Raw genomic sequence first — 25,744 nt, 5'->3', positions numbered from 1 at the left:
TATACAGTTAAGGTACAGGCTGAGAATGTTAATTGATGTTTGCACAGTAGATCAGGTTAATGCACAAAGTGTGATGGATGTTTACACAATGAGGATTAATATTTACGCCAAGTTGAATTAATAAGGGAGAGATTAAGAGGATGCCAGTAATGTAATGGACATGGGAGTGGTTTTGTTTGGACAGACAGCCGGAAGGATGGATGGGTGAATAAATGAGTGGGTTAAAGTACTGTCGGAAATAGAAAAAACTGCTTTTTCACACGTATATCTAAAATTTAAGTAGTTAATATGTGAAAGTGAAATATCTGTTAAACTAAGTTCGGCCTAACTACAGTCTCAGTGGCAGGGAGATAGGAAACGTAAAAGAAGGATTTTACTGAGGAGAGATTAGTGCAGAAATGAACAATGAGGGTTTTTTCGAAGTCCAATGCGACTTACCTGGAACAGACCATGGCTTTATGCAAATTAGTTTGCAATGATGTTATATTACAAAGGCCAATTTTTAAATGCCCATTTTGAAATTAGACATAGCTTCATTATAAACGATAACGGACGTAAAAAATAATAACTTTAATACTGAAACTATGAAGGATGTAGCTGGCATGGAGTCTCACTATCACTATAAAAACAAACAGGTAGGAGGGGTCGTCTCAAAAGCAAAACTAAGACAGGTGTCCCAGGCGGTGGTTGGGGTCGGGCTGGGGGATATAGATATCAGCTAAGATAAGATAATCCTTTAGGGGAATTAAACTGGGGAAGTAAACGGCATGTCATAACAATTTACAAATAATATCCAGTCCTGTCGATCTTCGGGTGGTCATGCCGCCTATATGTTTTGAGACATTTAATACAAAGGCTGATTTAAGCTTTTCTATGAGTATCATACTCTTTTACATTTCTCAACATAAACTGTATGAAAGAAAGACTTTCACACATGAAAAGCACCTACCTGAAGGCAGCATATCTATTGCAACGATTTGGTATTTTTCTAAGAGATTTGACGAGTAAACATGCTTTTCTGGATATCCTATTACACATCCCACTGAACCCCCAGTTAGACCAGTGTGGGTTATTTCGACATACGCTATTTGTAATTCTGTAAATTGTAGGGATACAGAGTAACAGCCTAAAAACAGTGTTTTTTCTATTTCGACAGTACTTTAGTAGAACTGGGTGTATACGTTATTTGGTGAGAGCGTTTGTAAAAGGAGATGGTCTTCATCTGACATAAAGAGCTTTCACTTCCAGTTGTGAGAGTGAGTTAACGTCCATTGGACTTTGGGAGTCTGAAGCCAAGGAATACAAACACTGTTAATTACCCAGAATGAAACTGATATATTTTACTACACGTCAACTCAGAGCTGCCTGTGAAGATCAGGGTTAGAACTGGTCTTCAGCACCTATGCTTGTCATAAGAGGCGACTGACAGGATCAGGTGGTCAGGCTCGTGAACTTGGTTGACACATGTCATCGTATTCTAATTGGGTAGATCGATGATCATGCTGTTGATAACTTGATAGGCTGGTCCAGACTTGATTATTTACAGACACGGCATATTGCTGGAATATTGCTGAGTGTGGCATTAAACAACAAACCAACCAATCACCTCCAAGCTAAGCCATCTGCACCAAACCTCTTGCAATAACAAAGACTCTGCATGAGTTGTATATCTTTATTGCCCATCAACCAGAGCCGTTAACAAGTGCAGAGTGTTGTACACGTGCGGTGCCAGGTGCTGAGTCTAGCACCAGACATCAGTATACTGGGCGGGGACGCTGCCTGCCGCGAGGACTGGACGGAGGAATTCTCATCATACAAAACATAGATGCAGTATCTTCACTCTGTATCCACCCGTTTCATGATTCTAAATAACAGTTTACGATTTTTAACATTGTTTTAATAATTAATAACAATTGAAATTCTCGCAAACTGCTTTTTTCTTCAGCATGTCATCTTATTTATATATAAAATATAAACCACCATCCAACCAAAAGGTTCATTAATTACATCGAATATATAATTTTTTTCAATTCAATCCCTTCTAAACTGATTAATGTTAAGTCGAATCATGCACAATGATGATGCTTGCATTCAAATAACATTTTTGCGTTTTTCATTGGAAAGGGGGACAACTCTTGATGGACAAATCTTTGGCATTCTATGGTAATGTGTCTATAAGATACTTGATTTCAAATGATAAAAGAAACATATCACAGGAAGCTTTTCAGTGCAAAGCAAAATACAATAACAAATATATGTAATATACATTGTACATAACCACGATAAATCTATACACAAATACAATAATATCAATAATACTATTTATGCTGAATAAATAATTGCAAATACAAATCTAAATATTATCCATGTACATGGAATATTTACTTTCTGAATTTATGAAGACACATTACATTAAGAATATTCCCAGCTGGGTTTCAAAATCTGAGACCTGATGAAGTAGAGGCTACAATATTGACAAAACATTTCACAACATGAAGAGCCTTTTGGTTTTTTTTATCCATGAATGCAGAACCCTGAGCCGTGATGTTTTTAACATCCACTTCTGGATTCTATGTGATTTTCAAGTCTGAATTTTCAAATTTGGGTTGTCTTAAAAATCTGCTGTTACAGTTAATACTAAGCACTGTGTACCATTTACTTGCCAAAGGATCAAGATGGAAAATGTTTGAAAATTAGGTTAGAATAAAAATTCTGCCTGATCTGTAAAATCCATCTTCTCCACACCATGGTATTTGCTCTGCACTAATAGGTGTGTTAGCTAATTATACAGCGACATGAGCTGGTGTGTGCAGGTCGGTGATCCCATGGACAAATATTTTACACGCTCAGGAAGACAACATGGAAAGGAGCACAACCTGTCTAAAACCTCGCCATATTTGAAGACAATAGAAGTTATGGAATACTTGGCAAAATTTGTGCCAGTTTACAGTATGTGGGAGTTTTGTCTTTGGTATTTATAACTTTAGTAAATTCATGTACCTGGTAATAAGGTCCCAGTGGAATACTAATTGGCAGGTAATACTGATAGAACATGAATAGTAAACTACGTTTAATGTGAACACGCTTATGATGAACTGATGTATATAATGAACTTTTTTACATTAGCCCCAAAGCATATAACAAACCATGGTTATTACGAACCAAAATAAGTGCTCCTATCTAGTTCATTATAATCCTAGTATACCGTACATACATGAATCTTGTATCTACCCTTAATAAGAGGTTTGGCTTGGGCTTTTTGGCAGTCCCAGGAAAGACCAGACCAATTTTATTTCTTGTTTTACGGATTTTTGTCCTCAGAAAACCTAAGGGCAGGAGGGAAAAATAATAATAATAAAATCACTAGTAAAAGTAATATTCCTTCTAAATATTAAAAGTACATGTATTGTACTTCTGCCAATTTATGCAGTGTATATGGGACAACAAACAATTACAAACACACTTTCTTGTAAGTTTACATTTTTGGCCAATAAAAATATAAAGATTTTACTTTTTTGAGCGGAGAAAATGAATGTTTATTTTTTTTCTTATTCTTGAGAAAATATGACTGGAGGATTCATAAAACAAGAAATAAAATTGGTCTGGCCTAATAAACATTCATAACACATTCTTCATCAGTCACAATATCAAATTTGTACAAATATGATTCAAAGGATGAATTATTTTCAGACTTCAGTATTTGTGATAAGGGTATACTGTTTTAAAAAAATACAGCGAAGGGACTGGTTAATTAAAGGGTTGGTTTTCTCAGGTAATCTAGAGGAGTCCCCCCCCCCCCAAAAAAATGTGACTCGCAATTGATTAGCATGTACCAGTGGGTTATAAATCATAAAGTAAATATTAGAGTTACCTCCCCTCAATTCATCCAGTTCCTTTGAAAGCAATGTGAAGTCCTTGAAAACAGTGTTAATATATATACTATACTGAATTAGCTGTAGGAGTACATGGGGGTTTAAAGCTGGCAAGCACTACAGAAAAACTGTCACAAATACATATTTATGTACCTATTTTATCAAAGAAATGTAATTTCTGTTCCTCTAAAACTTAACTCAAATATGTACAATCTATAAGCTCAGGAATTACTCAAAACTGTGGTTACTGAGATGCCATTTTAATACTTTGAACCTGTCAATATGATGGTACTTATTGTTTTTCTGTTGGTTTACGAAATTGACCGTTGAAACCACTATTTAGAAAAAAAAGAGAAAACGACTTTTGAATATTGTTTTGTTGGACTAGTCTCTGTTTTCTGTCATGATTGCTAGTAAGATAGTATATGTGCAAAATTTCTATATTTCGTGAAAAAGAGTTTAAATTGTCATCATGAGCAGCAGAACTAATTTAGAATTAAAAAATTGTTTCCTCTCTACCTTGCCACTTACCATGAAACTTTAGGCCACCATTTTGAAAAACCAATTAATAAGAAATAATACCTTAACAACTTAATAACAAACCAAGCATCTCCAGTCATTCCAATCTCCTCCTGGCATTACTACAGGCATTCTCATACACAATCAATTGTCATTTTTTGAGCTTGTGATGTTTACACATGCTGAGGAGTCTGATGAACATAAATCAATTCATTGCATTTTATAACAACGACATACAGTCAATTATTATTGTTTACTTGATAAATTGCTTATTTTCAACCCAATTGTCTCTATCTGCTTCTATTTGGGTTGGCATCTCAGTCTACAACTACAGTTATTCCTTGTCATAAGTCATTGGTACCACTGCAGACTAAGCATCCCTACAAACTGTTATTGAGGCTATTGGAACACCTGGGTCTGACTTTGTATTTGTATGGTTTATGAATCTGTTGGCTCCAAATAATTGAAATGTATAAAATATACCTAAGAAAAGCATGAAGTACACAATATGAAGCATGTTTTTCAAATTCAGCTGACAATAGTTAAATGTAAAAAATACCACACCCTTATTTACTGTTGCTGTTTCATTAAATTATTTTAATACTTATATTGCAAACTGTTTACAATTTATCTTATATGCTTCAAACCAAAACAAATAATGAAGATGTGGAGTCATAAAAATTATTTTCGGATCGACCAATTTCTATATGTATATAGCAACAAAGCAGTGAAATAGATAAGAAATGGCTTAAGCATGGATATATGTATCACATCAATAATACTTGCTGATAATGCTAAAATATAGAATACAATACTGGGATAATGAATATTGGATACAGTATAAACATTCAGTCATGATTTTATCAAGCTTATTATGTCAAAATGTCAGTTTGCGTTGTATATTTGTCATGACCATTCACGGCCACTTGCGTCCATTGATTAGGATGACATGACGACTGGCCACATCTTCATGCGGCCATGTTGAAACTCGCCGTCTCCCTCGGTGGCCATTTCTTTCTTATATTCCACCAGAGCATTCATGCTGAGGGGCTGCCAGTCTGAGGTGAAGCGACGAATCATGTCCTGTTTAGATGTATTGGTCACAGACCGCTGTAGTCCCTGAGAAGAACCTGGAAGAGAACAGCAGTTGTATAGTTATTTTTATCATGGCTTGAGGCTTGAATAATATTTTCGTTATATATACTGGGGACCTGACCTGCCTTGCAATCATGCTGGTGAGACCAGATCTGGGTGCTGGGGGACCTGGCACGCATGGTGAGACCAGATCTGGGTGCTGGGGACCTGGCATGCGTGGTGACACCAGATCTGGGTGCTGGGGGACGTGGCATGCATGGTGACACCAGATCTGGATGCTGGGGGACGTGGCATGCATGGTGACACCAGATCTGGATGCTGGGGGACGTGGCATGCATGGTGACACCAGATCTGGATGCTGAGGACCTCACCTTCATGGTGAGACCAGATCTGGGTGCTGGGGGACGTGGCATGCATGGTGACACCAGATCTGGGTGCTGGGGGACCTGGCATGCATGGTGACACCAGATCTGGATGCTGGGGGACGTGGCATGCATGGTGACACCAGATCTGGATGCTGGGGGACGTGGCATGCATGGTGACACCAGATCTGGATGCTGAGGACCTCACCTTCATGGTGAGACCAGATCTGGGTGCTGGGGGACGTGGCATGCATGGTGACACCAGATCTGGATGCTGAGGACCTCACCTTCATGGTGAGACCAGATCTGGGGGATGTGGCATGCATGGTGAGACCAGATCTGGGTGCTGAGGACTTCACCTTCATGGTGAGACCTGGCATGCCTTGCAATCACGCTGGTGAGACCAGATCTTGGTGCTAGGGATCTCACCAGCTTTGGAATCAGACCAGATCAGTAACCTTATCTACGTCAGAAACATAAGTTTTGGACTGGGTACTTGGGACCTGATCTGTTTCTGAATTACTCCTGGGCATATTGGATCAGGAACCAAATTTACCCCAAAACCACCCCTGGGTCCCTACAAGGGTTATGACAGAAGATGACACATGAGTTCATGAGTCTGACAGCTAATAGAGAAAGCAGCATCAAGATGTGTGTACCTCTCTCCTCAGGCTCCGACAACCGAGACTCCATGAAACCCAAGCTGGACTGAGCTTTGACGGATGGCATACGACTGTGAGCAGTCGGCAGGTCCTTTCGATCTCTCTGCTCACGGAACTTCTTTGCAAACTCTCCGGGGACCTGAGTATCCTTCTCAGTGAGGAACTGAAGCTTGAACTTCTCTCTGTCCGTCTGCCTAGGAGGTGGCAGGATGGAGTCTGCCGGGATGGGTGATTCCTCACGCTCCTTTTCATCTGCTTTGAGATGGAGGCTAGCGTCGGAGTTGCCGTCTGCCAGAATCTTCTCAGTTCTGCTTGTCAACCATTTTACATATGCTGGCTCCGATGTATCCTGGAATTAAGACACATGCCACTGTGAACCTCCATAACATGAAAGGTAAGACTACGGATACCTTCTGCCATCTTTGAAAGCAAGCAAGTTTATCTTAAAACTTCACAAAAAATGTCGGGTTTGGGTGACGTGACACTAAACAATATGGCTGGTAGGTATTCTGTGTGTGTACCACTCGAAACTGCATCTCCTGTCCATTAACAAGGACAGTAACAACGAATAACCAGTAGAAAACTATTCTTAAGTCAGAAGAATTTAATATTTTTAAGGGTTTCTCCATTCTCTTCCCACAGAGGTTACTCCTGTCATATCTTCCTACGTAACCTCTGTTCTAATACGGCCATATTTCCGTGTTCTCGTAAAATCCCCTAGCGGCAAAAGATCGCAACACGAATTATCTCCCTTCTTTCTATCCAATCAGAACACCTGTTACATCGACTTAGATTCAACTTGACTAACACAAGCAAATGTGGGGCCACAAATATCCCCCATCTGCCGGGGACTTGTGTTGATGTTACAAACAAGACGTTTAATGGCTAGCTTGTCCGTTGTCAACGAGGGCGATGGAGACGCCACTGATCCGCCATAACATGACTGAGTTCGGTCTAGAAGAAACGTTTACGCATCGCGCAGGGGAAGAAGTTTAGTTTTCTGGAAGCATACGGAAATTACCGAGGCCTTGCGAATGATCACTTTTGAAACAACGTCGCTGATTGCACAACTAAATCTGATTGTCTCCAATCACGAGTCTTGAACGCTCACACCATGAAAGTGCCGTATTAGAACAGAGGTTACGTAGGAAGATATGACAGGAGTAACCTCTGTGGGAAGAGAATGGGGTTTCTCATGAGATCAGTATTTAGATTTCAAATTCATTTCTACCTATGCCCATTACAGAGGTGATACTTGGATCTATCATCAAACATCAACTCTTGATCACATTCCACATAATAATCTTAAGACTTAAGTAACATGACTTGAAAATATTGTTTATTTCATCTGTACATCTCAACATTTGAAAATGATAAACTAAGTGCATCAAACTGGTTGGAAATGTTTCATCCAACCATGCAACAAATGCATTTTAGATTTAAAACAAACATGCAAATGTGCAATGTATTTCCTCTCTAACAGTAAGAAATATCTCAGCATCCTGAACAAAAATGAGTAAACCATATCACTTAATGTGTGGTTGCCTGTAAATGACACACATCTAACAACAATCCAGTGATCCTTATTACAGCTTCCGAAATGTTTGGTATGATGATACAAAAGACCAACTCAATGAGCCTGACCACCTGATCCATCTAGTGCGGTTGTCTTGTAGGACAAAATGGGTTGTGTTGGACTAATTCTGCTCTAGACTACCCACTAGAGCAGGTCTTGTGTGACATACAAGTCCACTTACTGACATACTCTCCACCCATGATGGCATGTATCTGGCGATGTTGTCCTTGTCCCCGTCGGTGATGTCTGGGAGTGGGTTGTTGAAGAGGAGGATGTTGGTGCGATCATTGTTGGCCTGGGAGGAGCGGTACATCAGGCCGGTCTTGTGGCGATACTTGCGGATGTTGTACAGCAGCTTCTGGTCCAGCAGCTTCTTCATGTCCGGCACCTGAATCAGGATGAGTGAGTGAGTTTAGTTTTACACCGCTTTTAGCAATATTCCAGCAATCTCACGGCGAGGGGACACCAGAAATGGGCTTCACACATTGTACCCATGTGGGGAATTGAACCCGAGCCTTCAGCGTATTGATCGAACACTTTAACCACTAGGCTACCCCACTGCCCCATATCATGACAGCCTAGAAATGATCAGGTCTACAGAATTGTGGTTGTCCAAAAGTAAATGTTGAATTGTTCCTGACTACTGCTTGTCTTGGGGACAAGATTGGGGCAGTACACAGTTTAAAAGCTTCAAATAAACATAAAATGCAGTGCTGTGGTATTTAAGATCGTCACAAGTCAAATGATCCCACAAATGAGGAATCCTGGCAGCTCCACGTGTGATAGCATCATCAAAGACCTATTCATACCATTGTCAACAATACAATTGACTCGCCAAAATGTTTTCAAACAGGTGTCGTCTTTGAAGACACAGAATATGCTATTGGACATTGGTTTCATTGTTAATTTCTATATCATTTCAACCATCATAAAACCTGGTCATTATGTGAGGGGGAGGTGACTGCTCTTCTTGTTTTATCAGATTAGTTGAAGATGTATCAGTTGACAGCTAAGGGGCACAACTCTGCAGACCAAGCTGGTGATTCCAGATAACATTGGGACATCTTACTCGCAATGAGTTGGGTTTGTGGTTGGTTGGTTGGTTGTTGTCGCACTCAGCAATATTCCAGCTATACGACAGCAGTCTGTAAATAATCAAGTCTGGACCAGACAATCCAGTGATCATGAACTATGGAACTGGGATACGATGACGTGTGTCAACCAAGTCAGTGAGCCTGACCACCTAATCCTGTTTGTCGCTGTTTACGACAAGCATGGGTTGCAGAATACCAATTCTAACCTGGAGCTTCATGGGTGACTTGCAATTAGTCGGCTTGAAGTTAATATATGCCATGTCCATAGACATATTAAAAGAACCTGAAGTAAAGAGGTGTCAATTCAAATTTGTTTTCCGAATAAACACTGGCTATGCCACTGGGCCAGTGACCACACGATATCTGCCTTGAAATGTCCTGATGTGTTGTGTAACACTTCGACCAGGAAGTTAACTTTGATTTACATCATGAATTTCTACTCCTGTTTGACGCCCATTCATGATTTGTGAGGTGCCCTATTAAATACAAAAAAATTAATCAAGACGTTGTTGGGCTTTTTTTGTCACTTTATCGCTTCTTTTGTTTTTCCTTTATTCTTAAGTGGTGGGGGCTCATAGAGGGACGTGTAGTTGGCAAGTAGGGGAGCATAGGTCGGGGCTCATAGAGGGACGTGGAGTTGGCAAGTAGGGGAGCATACGTGGAGTTTTGAGTTGGGTCAGGGGTGGTTGAGGGTTGCTGGTTGGTAGGGCACTGTAATGGTGCTTAGAGGAGTTGGGAGTTTGGTGGGGGTCAGAGTAGAGTGACAGCATACATACATCATCCGTGGCAGTGTAGTTCCGTGTTACTGGCTTCTGGCCCAGGGTGAGTGACTCCCGCACAAAGGCGCTGTACGCATCCTGCACACACAAAACGCATACATTAGTGAACATGCAGACAAGAACGGGAGAACGGTGTCGGCTTAATGTCACTTTATTATAATATTACACAACTGGCTTGCTGAGAATAAGCACTCACAGGAGCATCGGAATATTAACACTGATTTCACATTAAAGGATTACATGCATGTATAGATCTTTTAAAGTAGACAATATCAGTTGCAATGCTTTCAATGGGGCATAAAGATGGCTAAACACATATGGTGGATGAAGTTGGGAAGTTTCTACTTCTCAAGGATTGGCCACCCTGAAGTGGGATGCAGCTAGGGAGTCTGCTTCACAAGGATTGGCCACCCTGAAGTGGGATGCAGCTAGGGAGTCTGCTTCACAAGGATTGGCCACCTTGCAGTGGGATGCAGTTAGGGCGTCTGCTTCACAAAGATTGGCTACCCTGCAATGGGATGCAGTTAGGGCGTCTGCTTCACAATGATTGGCTACCCTGCAATGGGATGCAGTTAGGGCGTCTGCTTCACAATGATTGGCTACCCTGAAATGGGATGCAGTTAGAAGTGGGATGCTTAGCTTTCACAATGATTGGCTACCCTGCAATGGGATGCAGTTAGGGCGCCTGCTTCACAATGATTGGCTACCCTGCAATGGGATCTGCTTCACAATGATTGGCTACCCTGAAGTGGGATGCAGCTACCTTGAAGTGGGATGCAGTTAGGGCTGCTTCACAATGATTGGCTACCCTGAAGTAAGATGCAGTTGGGGAGTCCCAGCTACCCTGAAGTATGCAGATGCAGATTGGCTACCCTGAAGTAAGATGCAGTTGGGGAGTCTACGATCAGCTACCCTGAAGTGGGATGCAGTTAGGGCGTCTGCTTCACAATGATTGGCTACCCTGAAGTAAGATGCAGTTGGGGAGTCTACGATCAGCTACCCTGAAGTAGGATGCAGCTAGGGAGTCTGCTTCACAATGATTGGCTGCATTAGTGTTGTATACTACTACACTTGAACCTTGTTGATATAGACCTGATGTGATGTGAGTTAAGCAGTCTGCAACTGGCACTCCCTACACCAGCCCCATACTTCACTCAGGAAAATGGACGACAGGGTGATTCGTCTTCAGTATTTGTATTAGCCTGCTCACAAAATCTGTTCAACCGGAATTGATTAGTTCTGTAATTCTCCAAACAGGAATCACTCCACTCCACAGATTAAATACTTTTTGGATTGCCAATTCTTTTCAATAAAAGGGACCCAAATTTCTTTGATTTGAACTGAAATATAATCTTTCTTCATTCCCGAGGCCCAAATCCAGCGAGGTCAATGACCGATCTGCTGGAAAAGACAATGCTGGAGGCGTTATCCCAAAGATGGAGAATTCTCAAGGGGAGAAAACTGGGTCAATCATCATCACCATCATCATTCATGATGGAATGGATTCCAAAAACCAATGATAATCGTTTAACATCTGACGTTGACTGACAAGTATTGATCATTGTAGCGGAAATGCAAACTGACAAGATTTCTGAAGGAGGCAATATCCTAAGGATTTACAATGCTATTCAGAGCACAACTTCCTTAGGATAAGCTTGGACATTCGTTGACACGTTCATCTTTAGAAAGACGTGTTTAGTTATTCATGTGTAGTGTTTTCATTGCTTATGTGTAAATATTTTAGTACATCATACCAGATGTTCATAACGCTTCTGTTTATTGACTTTATGTGGTGGTTTGTGGAACGCCTGGTTTTGCTTGTTAGAAGTTCATTGAAAAAATGTTCCATTACTGCCTGGGGCTGTTGTCCGACACAGCTCTGAGAACAGAGGTCGACCTTGGTGAAAGGCAGCCTCTGCTGGCTGCCGTTATCTCAATGAGCTCCCACCTACAAGAATCCACACAGTGCATGCACTACTGTGTGTGGAGTTTATTCATGGTGATGATGAGGTTAAATAGTTTGTCACAGAAAAATATATATGAACACAAGTGCTGAACACTATATTCTCAGTGTTGGGCAAATTGACAGATCCTGACTTAAAACCTTCACAAAAGCTTGTGAGCTGCTGTGGCTAAGCTGAGATGCTAAACAAGTAAAGATTGTGAGCAGAAGCGTACTATAGATGCTTTTATTGGAGGTGGGGTAGCCTAGTGGTTAAAGTGTTCGTTTGTCAAGCCTCAGACCCTGGTTCGATTTCCCTCATGGGTACAATGTGTGAAGCCCATTTCTGGTGTCCCTGGTCATGATATTCCTGGAATATTGCAGAAAGTGGTGTATAACCTTACTTGCTCACTCACTCCCCCTAGATGTGTATATCAAACTGTGTCATGAGTACAGCCAGTGTATAAATGTTTATAACATTTAGATAATTACCTTGAGGACGTGAGGAAATCTTCCATCTTCTCTGAGGAGTTTTGACTCTGATTCCCCTCTCAATGTGGTCCACAACGTCTCAGCTCCCACGTGACCTGCAGAGGTAGAAATACAGTCTCATATCACAGTCAGGCAATGGTAGTAATACAGTCTCATATCACAGTCAGGCAATGGTAGTAATACAGTCTCATATCAGTCAGGTGAATCTATTGTTTACCATGACACTCGAAACACAAAATAAACATCATCTTGTGGATAACATACACATACATTCAGCTGGTTTCAATAAATTAACAAGTTGCTGTTGATCACCATGTTGATCTGTGAAAGCCTGGTATCGTTTGACATTGAGAAACTGAAATATCTTGACATTAGTCGATCACAACTTAAAATAGATTTTTTGGCTGTTTATTTGATATTTAATGTTTCACTCAGCAATATTCCTCCTATGACGGCAGTCTGTAAATAATGAAATCTGGACCAGACAATTCAGTGACTGAGATCATGAAATTCGATCTACAAAACTGGGATACGATGACATGTGTCAAACAAGTCAGTAATCCTGACTGCCCCATCTCATTTGACAAACCATGAGTATATGAAGACAAATTTTAACCTGCATCTTCAGGGGTCCCTTAAAATATGTACATGCATTTGGTGATAAGTATGAATGTTGCTTGATGTGCCTCACATGAATTATTTCCAGCAATTCAGTTTAAAGATTAACTTAGCTGGCAAACTAAAACCCTCTCACATTGAGGTTTTGTAAGTGAAACAATTAACTGGGCCTGCATGTCAGCCATTGTTTTCATGAAGACTCCAGGTTTTCAAATATTGTGATAAAATCTTCCACAGAAATTCTGCATTCAACGATCTATACTCAGGCCTACCAAAGTAAACTTTCCCACTGTGCAGAAAAACGAAGAAAAGCCCACATTAATCGTGAAAATAGCAACATAAACATAATACCTCGCTACTGAAACAGTAAAAACGGCAACGAAAGACTGTGAAACTGCAACATTTTTATATAAACGAACTTTGACCTCTACTGCGCATGCGCATTACAATCCGCGCTTCTTTCTAATTTCCGAGCAACCGTGGATCGCCTCGCGTAGAAAAAGTATTAAATATGTCTAAATAATAACTGTCAATCATTTCATATGAATGGAAAGTAAACTAAACAAGTGTGCACACAAGTATCATGATGATAAATGCCAATTAACACAACAGAAATACTTAAAAAGAAAATGTAACTTTTGACCAAGCTGGAAAATGTCAACATGCAGTCGAGACTTCCCCATGCGCAAAATCGAAGTTGCAGGCTCTTCATTTTTTTATGCAGTTTTAGTGATTTAAAGTTGCCGATTTTACTGTTTCAGTGGCGACCTATTATGTTTATGTTGCTATTTCCACGATTAATGTGGGCTTTTCTGTGTTTTTCTGCACAGTGGCAAAGTTTTCTTTGCTAGGCCTGATACTGATGGAAAAAAGTAACTGTGCATAACATAAAATAAAAGTTATTTGAAAAGTTTTATGAAAATATTATAAAAATGTTATCTTTTTGCATTAAAAAATGCCATAACATCAAAAAATGCAAGATGATTTCACATATGTGCAAATGCAGCTTTCCTTCACAAATGTGCAAATGCAGTTTTCCTTCACAGAACATATTTCTTCAAACTTCTCAAATTTTGTTTTCATTGCTGACAAAATATGGATCAAATATTGAGTATGAATCACTAGGTAGAGAACTGCAATGAGCTGCTATGGACCACCCTGTGACTAAGGACCACCTGGAAACAGGCTCCCCTTCTTTGCTGACATTGCAACATTAACACACAAGCAACGAGCAAACATTGACCTCTGTTACAAAAGAGGCTATATTGTCTTCTCGTCTACAGCTGCAGTGCACCGAACTGCAACTATTGCACAATATTCCTCTAACTTGCCCACACATGCTTTAGGCTCTTGGGACCAGATTCTATCTGGTCCTACACATTTGAGCTGCGTGGGTGGAGCCGTGTCTTCTGTTTCAACAATTTTACATTGGGGACAACAAAAACGATTTTTCACCACACATTGCACTCAGAGAAATCAAACCCTGGTCAGGCATGACAAGGTGAGGTGAAATTGGGTTTATCGTCGTGCTTGAGAATATTTCGCTCATATGACGACGTGCATGCGTGTGTATGTGTATGTGCGGCTGCTTGTACTAGCCCAGACTGAAGCTGGTTTTATAGTGCTAGCCCACTGAGATACCATGCTGCAGTGAAGCATGAATACCCCACTCAGACACATTATACTGACTCTGAGCCGACCAGTCCTTGTTGTACCCATTAATGCCGAGCGCCAGGCAGGGACCAATGAGTACCATATTTTAACGTCTTTTGGTATGACGCGGTCGGGGATCGAACCTGCGACCTTCCGCTCTCCGGGCGGACGCTGGCATGACAAGGGAACACTTTAACCACTAGTCTACCCCACTATCAGAAAGGAGGAATATATGTGATGAAAAAATATAATACAGCATAAGACTTTTAACTTGAAAACAGTGTAAGAATCTACACCAAAAGGTCGCTCTATGCAATAAACAAAAAGTTATCCATAAAGTATGCTTTATTAATGACTCATCAGCTTCTAGAACGTCGATCAAAGAATGAGAAAGCAATTGGTTGATTGGAATAGCTTAATCAATCAATCAATCTAAAAAAAGAACAGCATATGAACCTACAAACATGAAACGTGAAGGTCATGATCAGTCGATGCCTATGACCACTTTTTTTTTTTACACTTTCTTGGGAATACCAGTGCACCGACAACTAATAACGTCAGATGTAACAAGACAATACATGATATCAGTTCAAGTTCACAGACCGGATGACCTCAAGGAAGCAATGTTAAAAGACTTGAAATGGCGCATGGAGAATTACTTTCATTTGGTCTGCTGATGAATATTTGCAATCTACTCCTGACATTTTGGCTAATTATGGTCAATTCAATTTGGTCCACTTGCAATGAACTGATGCAGGACAATAGTGGACTATCCTGTGCTGTGAACAGCTCCTTTGTGTCCAGTCATAGGGGAGAGACGATCTGGTGCAATACATTAATAAAGCCATCCCTCAACATGCCCAGTGGAGTGAATATTGCTGTCTCCCTCAGCAAGCAACATTCTAGCCATATGTTGGTTGGTTTGTTGTTTGCCACACTCAGCAATATTCCTGTTATATGGCGGCGTAAGTAATCAAGTCTGTATCAGACAATCCATTGATCAATAGCATGAGTACTGTTATCCCCATAGCGGGTTTTGTTATCCCCATCCGTCCGTCCGTTTTTTTCGCAGGGGTATTAAAACTTGGCACATGGATCTGGTGGTGTACTGAGTTTGGGAATTCTGAATTAAATATTTTTGGCGTTTCAATGGCAACAAGTTCGGCGTTGCTGAAATTATGGTAGTGCTTTTTCGAGCAGAACTCTGAAACCGTTCAATATTTCTTCACCAAACTTGGCACATACATGGATCTGGTGGTGTACTGGTGCCTTTTGGTAGTTTGGGAATTCTGAATTAAATATTTTTGGCGTTTCAATGGCAACAAGTTCGACGTTGATTGAAATTGGTGGTTGTGCTGCTTTCTGGAGCAGAACTTTAAGAACCTTTCAATACTCTCCTTCCACTTTTCTATATACACACCTAAATATTTGACATAGTCATAACTCGTAGACATAATCATGAAAAGTATTTTGCCATTGCGGGGGATATTGATGACTTTGTCTTCTTGTTCCACAGTTAGGACGTATATGATGATCCAGCCATATGATGACAGTTTGTAAATACTAAAGGAAAAACTTAAAACAAGATATCAGCTCTGTTCATGGATTAATGCTGCACTCAGTAGTATGCTACAGTAACAGGGCCGGAAATAAGGAGATGAAACCTGCTTGCACTTGGTGCAACCTCCGGTAATAACCTTGTTGCACCAGACAAAAAAAAGGCAGGTTACATTAATTACATATAATTACATTGTGTTGTTTATTTAGAACATCATGATAATATTATTCAGGGTTTGATAGGTCATTTTATCTTGCTTCAAAAACTTTCATGACATGACCAGTAAGTTATTCCATCACTGTAATCATCACACTCAATGCTCCAAGCCAGGTCTTCATCAGAATCCCAGCTGAAGTCTTTGGAAAGCAAAATATTAACATCCACTGGGTTGCATTTTGCAGTTTCAGGTTGCACAAAGTTCTAAATGTTTGAAAGGGCAGTGTGGTAGCCTAGTGGTTAAATCGTTCGCTTGTGATGCCGAAGACCCGGGTTCGATTCCCCACATGGGTCCCAACGTGTGAAGCCCATTTCTGGTGTCCCCCACCGTGATATTGCTGGAATATTGCAAGACTAAATTCACTCACTCTAAATGCTTAAAATCGAGCCCTGAGTAACTACGATCACCATGAATTTGAGGAGACCGGTAATCATAGCTTCTTATGTGCACTTCAACTTAAACATACAGCATGTGGCTGGACTGACTGACTGGAGTTGGGTTTTACGCCGCTTTTAGCAATATTTCAGCAACATCACAGCGGGGGACACCAGAAGTGGGCTTCACACATTGTACCCATGTGGGGATTCGAACCCGGGTCTACAGCGTGACGAACCAACGCTTTAACCACTAGGCTACCCCACCGCCCCGCATGAGGCTGGAGCAAAAAACAAGTTTGTTATACTGTATGTTCATTATAAGTATACTTTACTGTATTTTATAGTGACCTTTAAGCAATGGACTCTGGACCAATCCCACACCACTGAAACAGTGACGTCTTTCACATGTTATTAGTAGGCACTCTATTCTGAGCAGTATATCTTGTGTTGGCTTAATGGTGATCAAAGCTCAGTGACAAAGTGCTTAGAGATCAAGCATCATAATCAGGCTTAAATCTCAACTTTGTACCCACACCAGTGGGAGCTAGAGTGGTAACTCTGCACAGCAAGGGAGGTAACCCTGCAAAGTGCCCCTAATAGGCACATATCAGAGACTAACTCTTATGTTTTAAGGCCATTTTTGCATTATCATAGATGTCACAAGAAGTGGGCTTCACAAATTTAGCCATGGGAAGAATCAAACCCAGTCTCTGGTGCAGTGAGCAAACACTTTAACCACTGGGCTACCCCAGTGCCACCTACTCAAAGAAGAACATGACAATGCACTGAATGCAGGTGGTAATCCTCAGTGAATGATGGATCTTACATATGACGGCCTGTACTTGACAAATTTCACACTTGTCTTTTAAATATTCCATAAAATCTGGAAATTATCAGCTAGTATATCACCCTGATGACCATGTGCGTGCCCCAACACCATTACACTGTGACAAGTGAAGATCTGGGTTAGAATTGGTCTTCAGTAACCCATGCTTGTCGTTAAAGCCGTACAACTGGATCGGGTTCGGCTTGGTTGACACATGTCATCGTATCACAATTGCATAGAACGATGCACATGTTGTTGATCACTAGATTGTCTGGTCCAGATTATTTACAGACTGCTGCCATATAGTGTTAAACAAAAAGACAACCAACCATTACACTCCGTATTCAGTGGCACATTCCATCATTTCCATAGCTACCAGAACGTCTGCTTAAAAAACATAACCACATGTTTGATAACATATAGCTCAACATTTGCGTAGAACCACTCTTTTGCTTAAACATGACTAGTCCTTAGCAAATTTTGAGTAGAATATATTCCTTTTTTTTTTTCAAAGCTTCAAAATTTCCAAACTAGTTTTAATCCAGTGAGTGATAGAGTTTACTTGGTACAAGCAATTAGATAGCAGGGAATACTTCCCATAATCCCTTGGTGCTGAGGGAAGCTGAGAAAAGTCTTTCAAGATGGCGCCAGATTTCTGTTAATCTATGTGTTTTAGTCCTCGTGTGAACCTAACCCATTGATTAAGAGGCCTTTAATACAATAACGGTACTCCTGAGCTAGTTACCGTCGAAGCAGACCAGTAAATTGAAGCACAAAAGAAGGAATTCGACATTTCAAATATATCTTGCTCTGTCTGTACTCTAGAGCTGAAAGTCTCGAGGCAGACCAGTTTCTAACACTACATAGTTTGGACACAACCACTTTTCTAACATAAAATTGAATTTTTCTTAAAAGTTTTTCCTCCCCCCCCTCCCCAGTAGTGCCATACATCACCAACGACGAGTAATTACTGACAGTAATATTGGTGCATTTGGATCAATTCGTTGTTATTAGGGACAAGACTATGCATTTGAGCAGCGTGACAAACTGTGACCACATAGTTTTTTGCAGCATGAAATTTGATAATGACCAAATAAGCTATGACAGGCCACAGGAGGGTAAAACACACTCGGATCAATCTCCGCACTCTCCTGCCATGACGACGCAGTCCGCGTTCAAAGCAGATATTTGGCCAGGGATTATGTCGCGAGCTTACTCTGTTCATTAGTCAGAGGTTATTAATGAGAGCTCCGCCATCATGTTGGTGGAATTTCATTGGATTAGTACTGTAAACGACATCGTGCGTAGAATTATTTGTTTAGAAAACGTGACTTTTATTATCGAGTTTATCACTAACAATGAAAGTACAGGACATTGGCTTGGACTTAGTGTATTGTTAATCCTACTATCCTAAAAAACTGATAGCTGTGTAAATGAGAAGTGTTTCCTCTTGTGCGGTGAGTGAAGGGGAACAAAAGTAATTTGTTCGCTTATTCTCTGATGGCTTTCATAATTCACACAAATAGATCTGCTTAGAGAGCAATGATTATTTGTTTCGCAGTGTAAATACTGTCGCAGTTGTTAATCGGTAAACCCATTTTCCAAACAAATACCAATATTATTGCAGAGGGATGAGAACTATTTTCCTAAACACTATTTCTGCGTGCATCATTAGGCCAGTATAAATTAATTATTAGAACATTGTGTGGTATCTAAAACAGGACTGCTGCTGATGGCATCAGGCAAGAAACATGTTTTATGTGTGAGTTAAACTTTAACGTCACATCAGTGTTATTTCAGCCGTATAGTGATCACTTTATGGAAATAGTTGTGTGCAGGTGCTTCTGGTAGGGAAGGACATGCATACCCCTTTTGCGAACACCTGGTGTCATCACTGACAGATGTATTGATCAAATCCATTTCCCCTCGAAAGTACGCTCATTGCTAATTGAATTAAATTCACTTCAGGGAAGTCTTTGATGGTCCAGTGTAGTGTTGCCAATGACTAACAAAACAGAGGCTTCATCAAACAAAAGAAATCTTGATATTTTCATATTCTTAAGTTTTCCCAGTGACCCATCAGACAAATATGACCTGTCTGTTGAGACTTCAAGGACAAACGACCATTGGCTAAAATTCACTGTTGCTTTTGATATAACAATTGGATGTATTTCTTCTAATGCCAGGGTGGTGGTGGGGTAGCCTAGTGGTTAAAGCGTTTGCTTGTCACACTTAAGACCCAGGTTCGATTCCCCACATCAATGTGTGAAGTCAAGTTCTGGTGTCCCCCGCCATGTTATTGCTGGAATATAAACGGCGTAAAACTAACTCACTCACTCTTCTAATGCCAGGAAATATCCCTTGTACAGATTCTACAACATTATCAGGGACTAACCATGCATTATGGCATCATAAATCCCACATTTATCAACATAATTCACCATGAAAACACAGCAAATGTAGGACCTCTTTAACAGTTGCAACGGTAATGAGTACTTCCTAGTTTTATTGCCCAGCAGACGAGGGCTAATATGTCATAACATTCAGTATTGTACATCTGGGCATTAACTAAAGGCCCACAATGCATATCCATGGCAACCAGATCAACAGAGACTATTGGATAAGTATCAGTGATGATTTCATCCTAATGATCCTTCGATCAGAAATAGATGCAATCTACTGACGAGTGGAGGTGGTAATGCACATCAAGCGAAGCCAGGCACAAAAGGGAGAGTTATCTCTCTTGAACTGTGATGGAGTGATAACCAAGACGTTTGTGCGCACATCTCGGCACTTCCACTTTGACAAGAACCCTTAGATCCCCAGAATGAATTGCAGTTTGATTGGACGGAGAATCGGGTCTTAGTACTGATTGACTATGAGAAATATTCCATTGCCTCGTTTAGGGGACGCGTTTACGACCACATGGGAATTAGGTACAGAGTGCAAGCACGAGTCAAACCAGGCTGAAACTAGCAAACAAATCAAGATCGGAGAGATTAACGCCTCGGTCAAACTGTCAATTCACGCTTTTGTCGAGAGATCCGTGACTACAGAGAACATATCAGTATAGCTGGGATTAGTACTCTCCCAAATTTACGCTTTTTGTATACCACATCAGAATCCAATTGACGTCTCCGTATCCAACAAGCCATAAATGGCTTGTGAGATGAAATTTACGAACGGGAATGCTCTGATCAATGTTTACTGAAACGCATGTAAAGACGAGACTGGCTTAAGCCTACAACCAAACAGTGCAATCAAAAAGACTTCTACACTGCCAATGGACTAGCTGGGATTCCGAAGAATCAATAAATCAAAAGGATGTTTCAGGCTAATCATGGTTTTGGGATGCCAGTGGTGAAAATCTCAACCTTGTAAGGCAAAAACCTGGGACCATTCCAGTTACATGTGTAATCATTTAATCATACTTAAACCTATCATTTTCCAGCTTAGGAGCCGTGCTTTTTTATTCTTGGAATGACAATTTGTGAAATGCAATCGATCATTGCAATATTGTTATGGTATTTGATGTGTAAATGAACAGTACTGAAACCGTCTTCGGTTTTGAAGCACTCAATTCAGTGGAAAATGTATTTCAACAACAACACTTAGCATATGTATGGCCCTTACCAAGCAGGACAAATTAAACTACCGCTCTTCAGGGCGGGCAAATGTTTGATAATCACTTTCATCATCCAAGTGTGAAAAATCAGCCAGTCTGAGATTGATCCATCGCTAGTTGTTCCCTGAGGAAGATTTGATTATCTATGATGTAGGATAAATAAATGATGATCGCACAAAATAATTACGGCTAATTTCAAAATTAAACGAACGGATTCAGTGTAATATTTAAGGCCGTAATATGGCTGAAACATGACTTATAATAAGAGTATCCTTGAGTAATGGATTTATCCCTCGCCTTTCCATGGAATAACCACTTAATGACAGAACATATTTTATGTCCAAATTCTCAATTAATAGATCTAAAGAGCTTATACAATACATTAGAGTTTAAAAAGTAGTTGCAAATATTTTTTAAAACACACTCCAAAATGGTTTCAATAATACATACATCACGCATTAAGTTGGAATGCAAGTCAACGATATTTCAGATCACCTAATGAAATAGTGTCCAGTGATGACTTAATATCTTTAATAATAATATTTATCACAAATGTCGCATCAAAAAGCATGGATAAATAAGAGCATCAAGTCATCACAACAAATTATTTCCTACGCTAATCTAAAAAATATTTATTTGCACTCCCAAATAATATTTTTCATGCATACATCACATATAAAACATGGATTAATTATGTTGTCACTCTATGTTATTTAATTTATCACACACTTTCAAGCAAATTTTGAATCTCCAAGATACATCTGCCTCGCTTCCACTGCCAGCCAGCAGTGTGTTAATTCTCCAACACTTGCGACAATAAACATGTGAAGGTTATTAGTGTCTGGAAGATGTTTAGCAGCAGCTGGATGGATGTGCTGCAGCATCACACCCTCGCTAAATTTGTCCGCGTCACGCAAACAGCTACACTAATGCAACAATAATTGAAGATTACAACAATAAATTAAGCTCCTGATCTCATTATGTAACTTATATATACCAAAAATGTGTTCGCAACAATCAGGAAAATTCACCCTCGGACAACGATGATGGTGACATTTTTCAACAGGCATCATTCATCCTGGAACAAATTGAACATGATATGGATATAACCTCTAGTCCCTTGTGTGCAGGAAGAAAAGATATTCCTCATAGAAGACACCTTCATTACATTATGAGCAGCTCAGATGGTCCAACCAATATGGAGGAGAGTCTGCTCTGACTCTAGCCTCGAGAAGAACCCAAATCCTTATTTACATGCGCACCAATTTGTTGCCATAGAAATGAGTTTTAGGACATCTTCTGCCAGTTGATATTTTGCCAAAGAGGTATGCATGTGCCGGGATTGGTGATGGTAAATTCATTATGATCTTTGCTGGTCGCTAGGTTTTTGATCCAAAAATGGCAAATCGCAGATAAGACCAGTGAGGAGGTCTGAATATTAATGCTACTTTGGGAAGAAAGTTTGGAAGCCTGGCCTATTTGACGAGGAACTTCACGGTGGAAGTTGGCTTCTGTTGCAGATATTATGATGTCACTGTATCGAGGCTATGTTTTCATATACACCTTTCGGGACTGTGACATACAATGTCTGCTGAAAGTGATATACAGTATTTCAAATACATATTCTGAGCTGTATGTTTTGAAGAAATAAGGCAAACCTGTAAAACAGCATTAATTAGCCTTTGTAAGGAGTGCGAGTTACATCTTAAGCAATATTCCAGTCACAGTCGGGAACAGCAGAAATTGGCCTGACATGTTTCACAGTTATCATGGGGGAAATTGAACCCATGTCTTCGGCATTTTTAACCTCTACACTATGCTCTGCTTTGTTTGTCAAGTGAATGAGTGAGTTCAGTTTTACGCTGCTTTAGCAGCATTCCAGCTTTTTAGTATTCCAGCAATATCAGGGCAAGGACCACCAGAAATGGGCTTCACATTGTACCCATTTTTGTCAAGAAGTTCTAATGAACAATGATAAATATATATAAGATGTATTAAAATGAAAGGTTATACCCTTTTCTTTGTGACAGATAACACAGCTTTTGAAAATGAACATACGCCAGGATCTGTTATCACTAGGCTTGTACATATCAGGTAATTCAGTGTCAAAAACCAAACATGGATTTATGTTGACAAGCTGATGTTTGTCCCAATATCTGTCCTAAATATCAGTTAATTGTTCCTATTAGTATTCCCAGTTTTTGTTCAGGCTGTTTGTTTGTTTAACACCACAGTCCGCAATATTCCAGCTATATGGTGGCAGTCTGTAAATAATCGAGTCTCAACCAGAAAATCCAGTGATCAACAGCATGAGCATTGATCTACGCAATCGGGATACGATGACGTGTCAACCAAGTCAGCGAGTCTGGCCACCCAATGCTGTTAGTTGCCTCTTATGACAAGTATGGGTTACTGAAGACCACTTCTAACCCGGATCTTCACGAGTATATCTAGAACAGGTAAGGGTTAACTTGTGGGCAGGGTTCAAAGTCTGCAGTCAGGCTACAATGATAGTAGAGCTGCTGTTTAATTAATATGCATGTGGCATTGAACACTAGTATCTCCAGAAAGTATGTTGGTTTACCACACATGCAAGATATAAACCCCACAGGCATCTACACCACTGAAAACCAACGTCTCCAGAAACTGTTGGTTTACCAAACATGCAGGATATAAACCCCACAGGCATCTACACCACTGAAAACCAACGTCTCCAGAAACTGTTGGTTTACTAAACATGCAGGATATAAACCCCACAGGCATCTACACCACTGAAAACCAACGTCTCCAGAAACTGTTGGTTTACTAAACATGCAGTATATAAACCCCACAGGCATCTACACCACTGAAAACCAACGTCTCCAGAAACTGTTGGTTTACTAAACATGCAGGATATAAACCCCACAGGCATCTACACCACTGAAAACCAACGTCTCCAGAAACTGTTGGTTTACCAAACATGCAGGATATAAATTAATCAGGAGTAGACATTCGAGCAATGAATATTATGTACATGTTCAATGCCATTGGGATATGTTCACAGGCCATCAATCAATCAAACCAGTTCTGACCATTCTTCCATCAGCACAAGTTGCCAGGGACCTGTTCTAACATGAATACCTCAATGTTCCCTCCTACAGCCAGAATCTGAGAGTACATTCTACAATTCCCCATGGGTAGATACTATAGACTAGATAGTTAAAGAAGCAGTTTCCTCCCTGAGTTTAGAACATAAGGCCAGCAAAATACTTCAACAACATTTTTTTGCAGACCCTGAACAAATGTATCCATGAAAGCCCATGCAAGTCTGAAATATGTAGCAAGTCTACATTATCACAGTTTCAGTCTGAAAATGAAGAACGTCTTTGGACTCCTTTTCATTATATTTTATGATAATTTAGGAACTGTGTATTTTCTGTAAAATATGTTCATTTCAGAGATGTTAGTCTACAATATCTCTAGCTAGAGTGAGTGAGTGAGTTGGGTTTTATGCCACTTTTAGCAATATTCCTGCAATATCACGGCGGGGGACACCAGACTGACTGAGTTTGGTTTTACGCCGCTTTTAGCAATATTCCAGCAACATCACGGCAGGGGACACCAGAAATGGGCTTCACACATTGTACCCATGTGGGGATTCGAACCCGGGTCTTCGGCGTTGACGAGCCAACGCTTTAACCACTAGGCTACCCAACCGCCCCTCTCTAGCTAGAGCTGATACAAAAACAAACTTCTTTAGTCAAGATAGTTAAATTTACTGTATGATACACTAACAAGTTTGCCATCAGAAAAAACCCAATTCTCATCCATTTGGACCTTAGTTGTGATATTCCACAGTTATTTCAATAATAAACAAATTCATACGGCTTATTGAGCTTTGGTGATAAACAAAATGATTTACCATGTTTGTACTCTCCATCAGCCTTCACACATAATAGAAATATACTTACAAGTAAATTCAATGATCTGCTCTTTTGAAAAAGTTATTGGTCATAATTTGACAACATTCATACAAAAATTCTATTTGATTTTGTTTTTGAGACACAGCAATATTTTGGTGAAGGTCCAACAAGGTGAAGGTCGCTTGTCGTCTGCTGCCATACTTTGTAGCACAAGGTTCTAGTGAGCGTTTGGGAATAATGGCAGTGAGATAAGATGCTTAGGTAAAGCCTAACTGACAGACAGTGGAAGAGCAATTAGCATGCTTCCAGGTGGCGACATCGAGAAAATATAGTGGACATAATAATCTGGAAAACTGACCTTCAGAACCAGCTGTCTAAAACACATACATGTAAGAAAATCTTAAGTGGTTACAAACTGCTAAATGTCTCTAAATTGCAAGATGCATGAAACTTTTGGAAATGATCATCAAGTTCTGACGCTGCAGCTAAAAGCTGATTAAAAGCCACTTTTACTGTGGCCAACATGACATTGGTGATCCTGAAACTGCCAAACCACAAACCAATCAATAAACCGA

General features: G+C 40.1%; 1 protein-coding gene across 4 annotated transcripts in view; it reads right to left on the bottom strand.

Moving 5' to 3' along the window:
- Positions 1-5,070: 5,070 nt before the first annotated feature.
- The window catches only part of LOC124280200, a 143,514-nt gene continuing 122,840 nt past the window's right edge, over positions 5,071-25,744 (bottom strand). For all 4 annotated transcript variants that reach the window (XM_046716094.1, XM_046716097.1, XM_046716093.1 and 1 more), the window contains exons 5-9: positions 12,394-12,488; positions 9,957-10,037; positions 8,268-8,474; positions 6,508-6,859; positions 5,071-5,521 (exon numbers count right to left, since the gene is read on the bottom strand). In XM_046716094.1, the coding sequence (XP_046572050.1) occupies positions 5,331-5,521; positions 6,508-6,859; positions 8,268-8,474; positions 9,957-10,037; positions 12,394-12,488 (926 nt within the window). In that variant the 3' untranslated portion in view covers positions 5,071-5,330. The remainder of the gene's footprint in view (positions 5,522-6,507; positions 6,860-8,267; positions 8,475-9,956; positions 10,038-12,393; positions 12,489-25,744) is intronic.

This window comes from Haliotis rubra, unplaced genomic scaffold (assembly GCF_003918875.1).
Source record: "Haliotis rubra isolate DU_JTF1 unplaced genomic scaffold, ASM391887v1 Scf262, whole genome shotgun sequence".
Classification (NCBI taxonomy): Eukaryota; Metazoa; Mollusca; class Gastropoda; order Lepetellida; family Haliotidae; genus Haliotis; species Haliotis rubra.
Note: the sequence above shows the minus strand (reverse complement) of the source record. Positions and strands in the feature narration are given on the sequence as shown.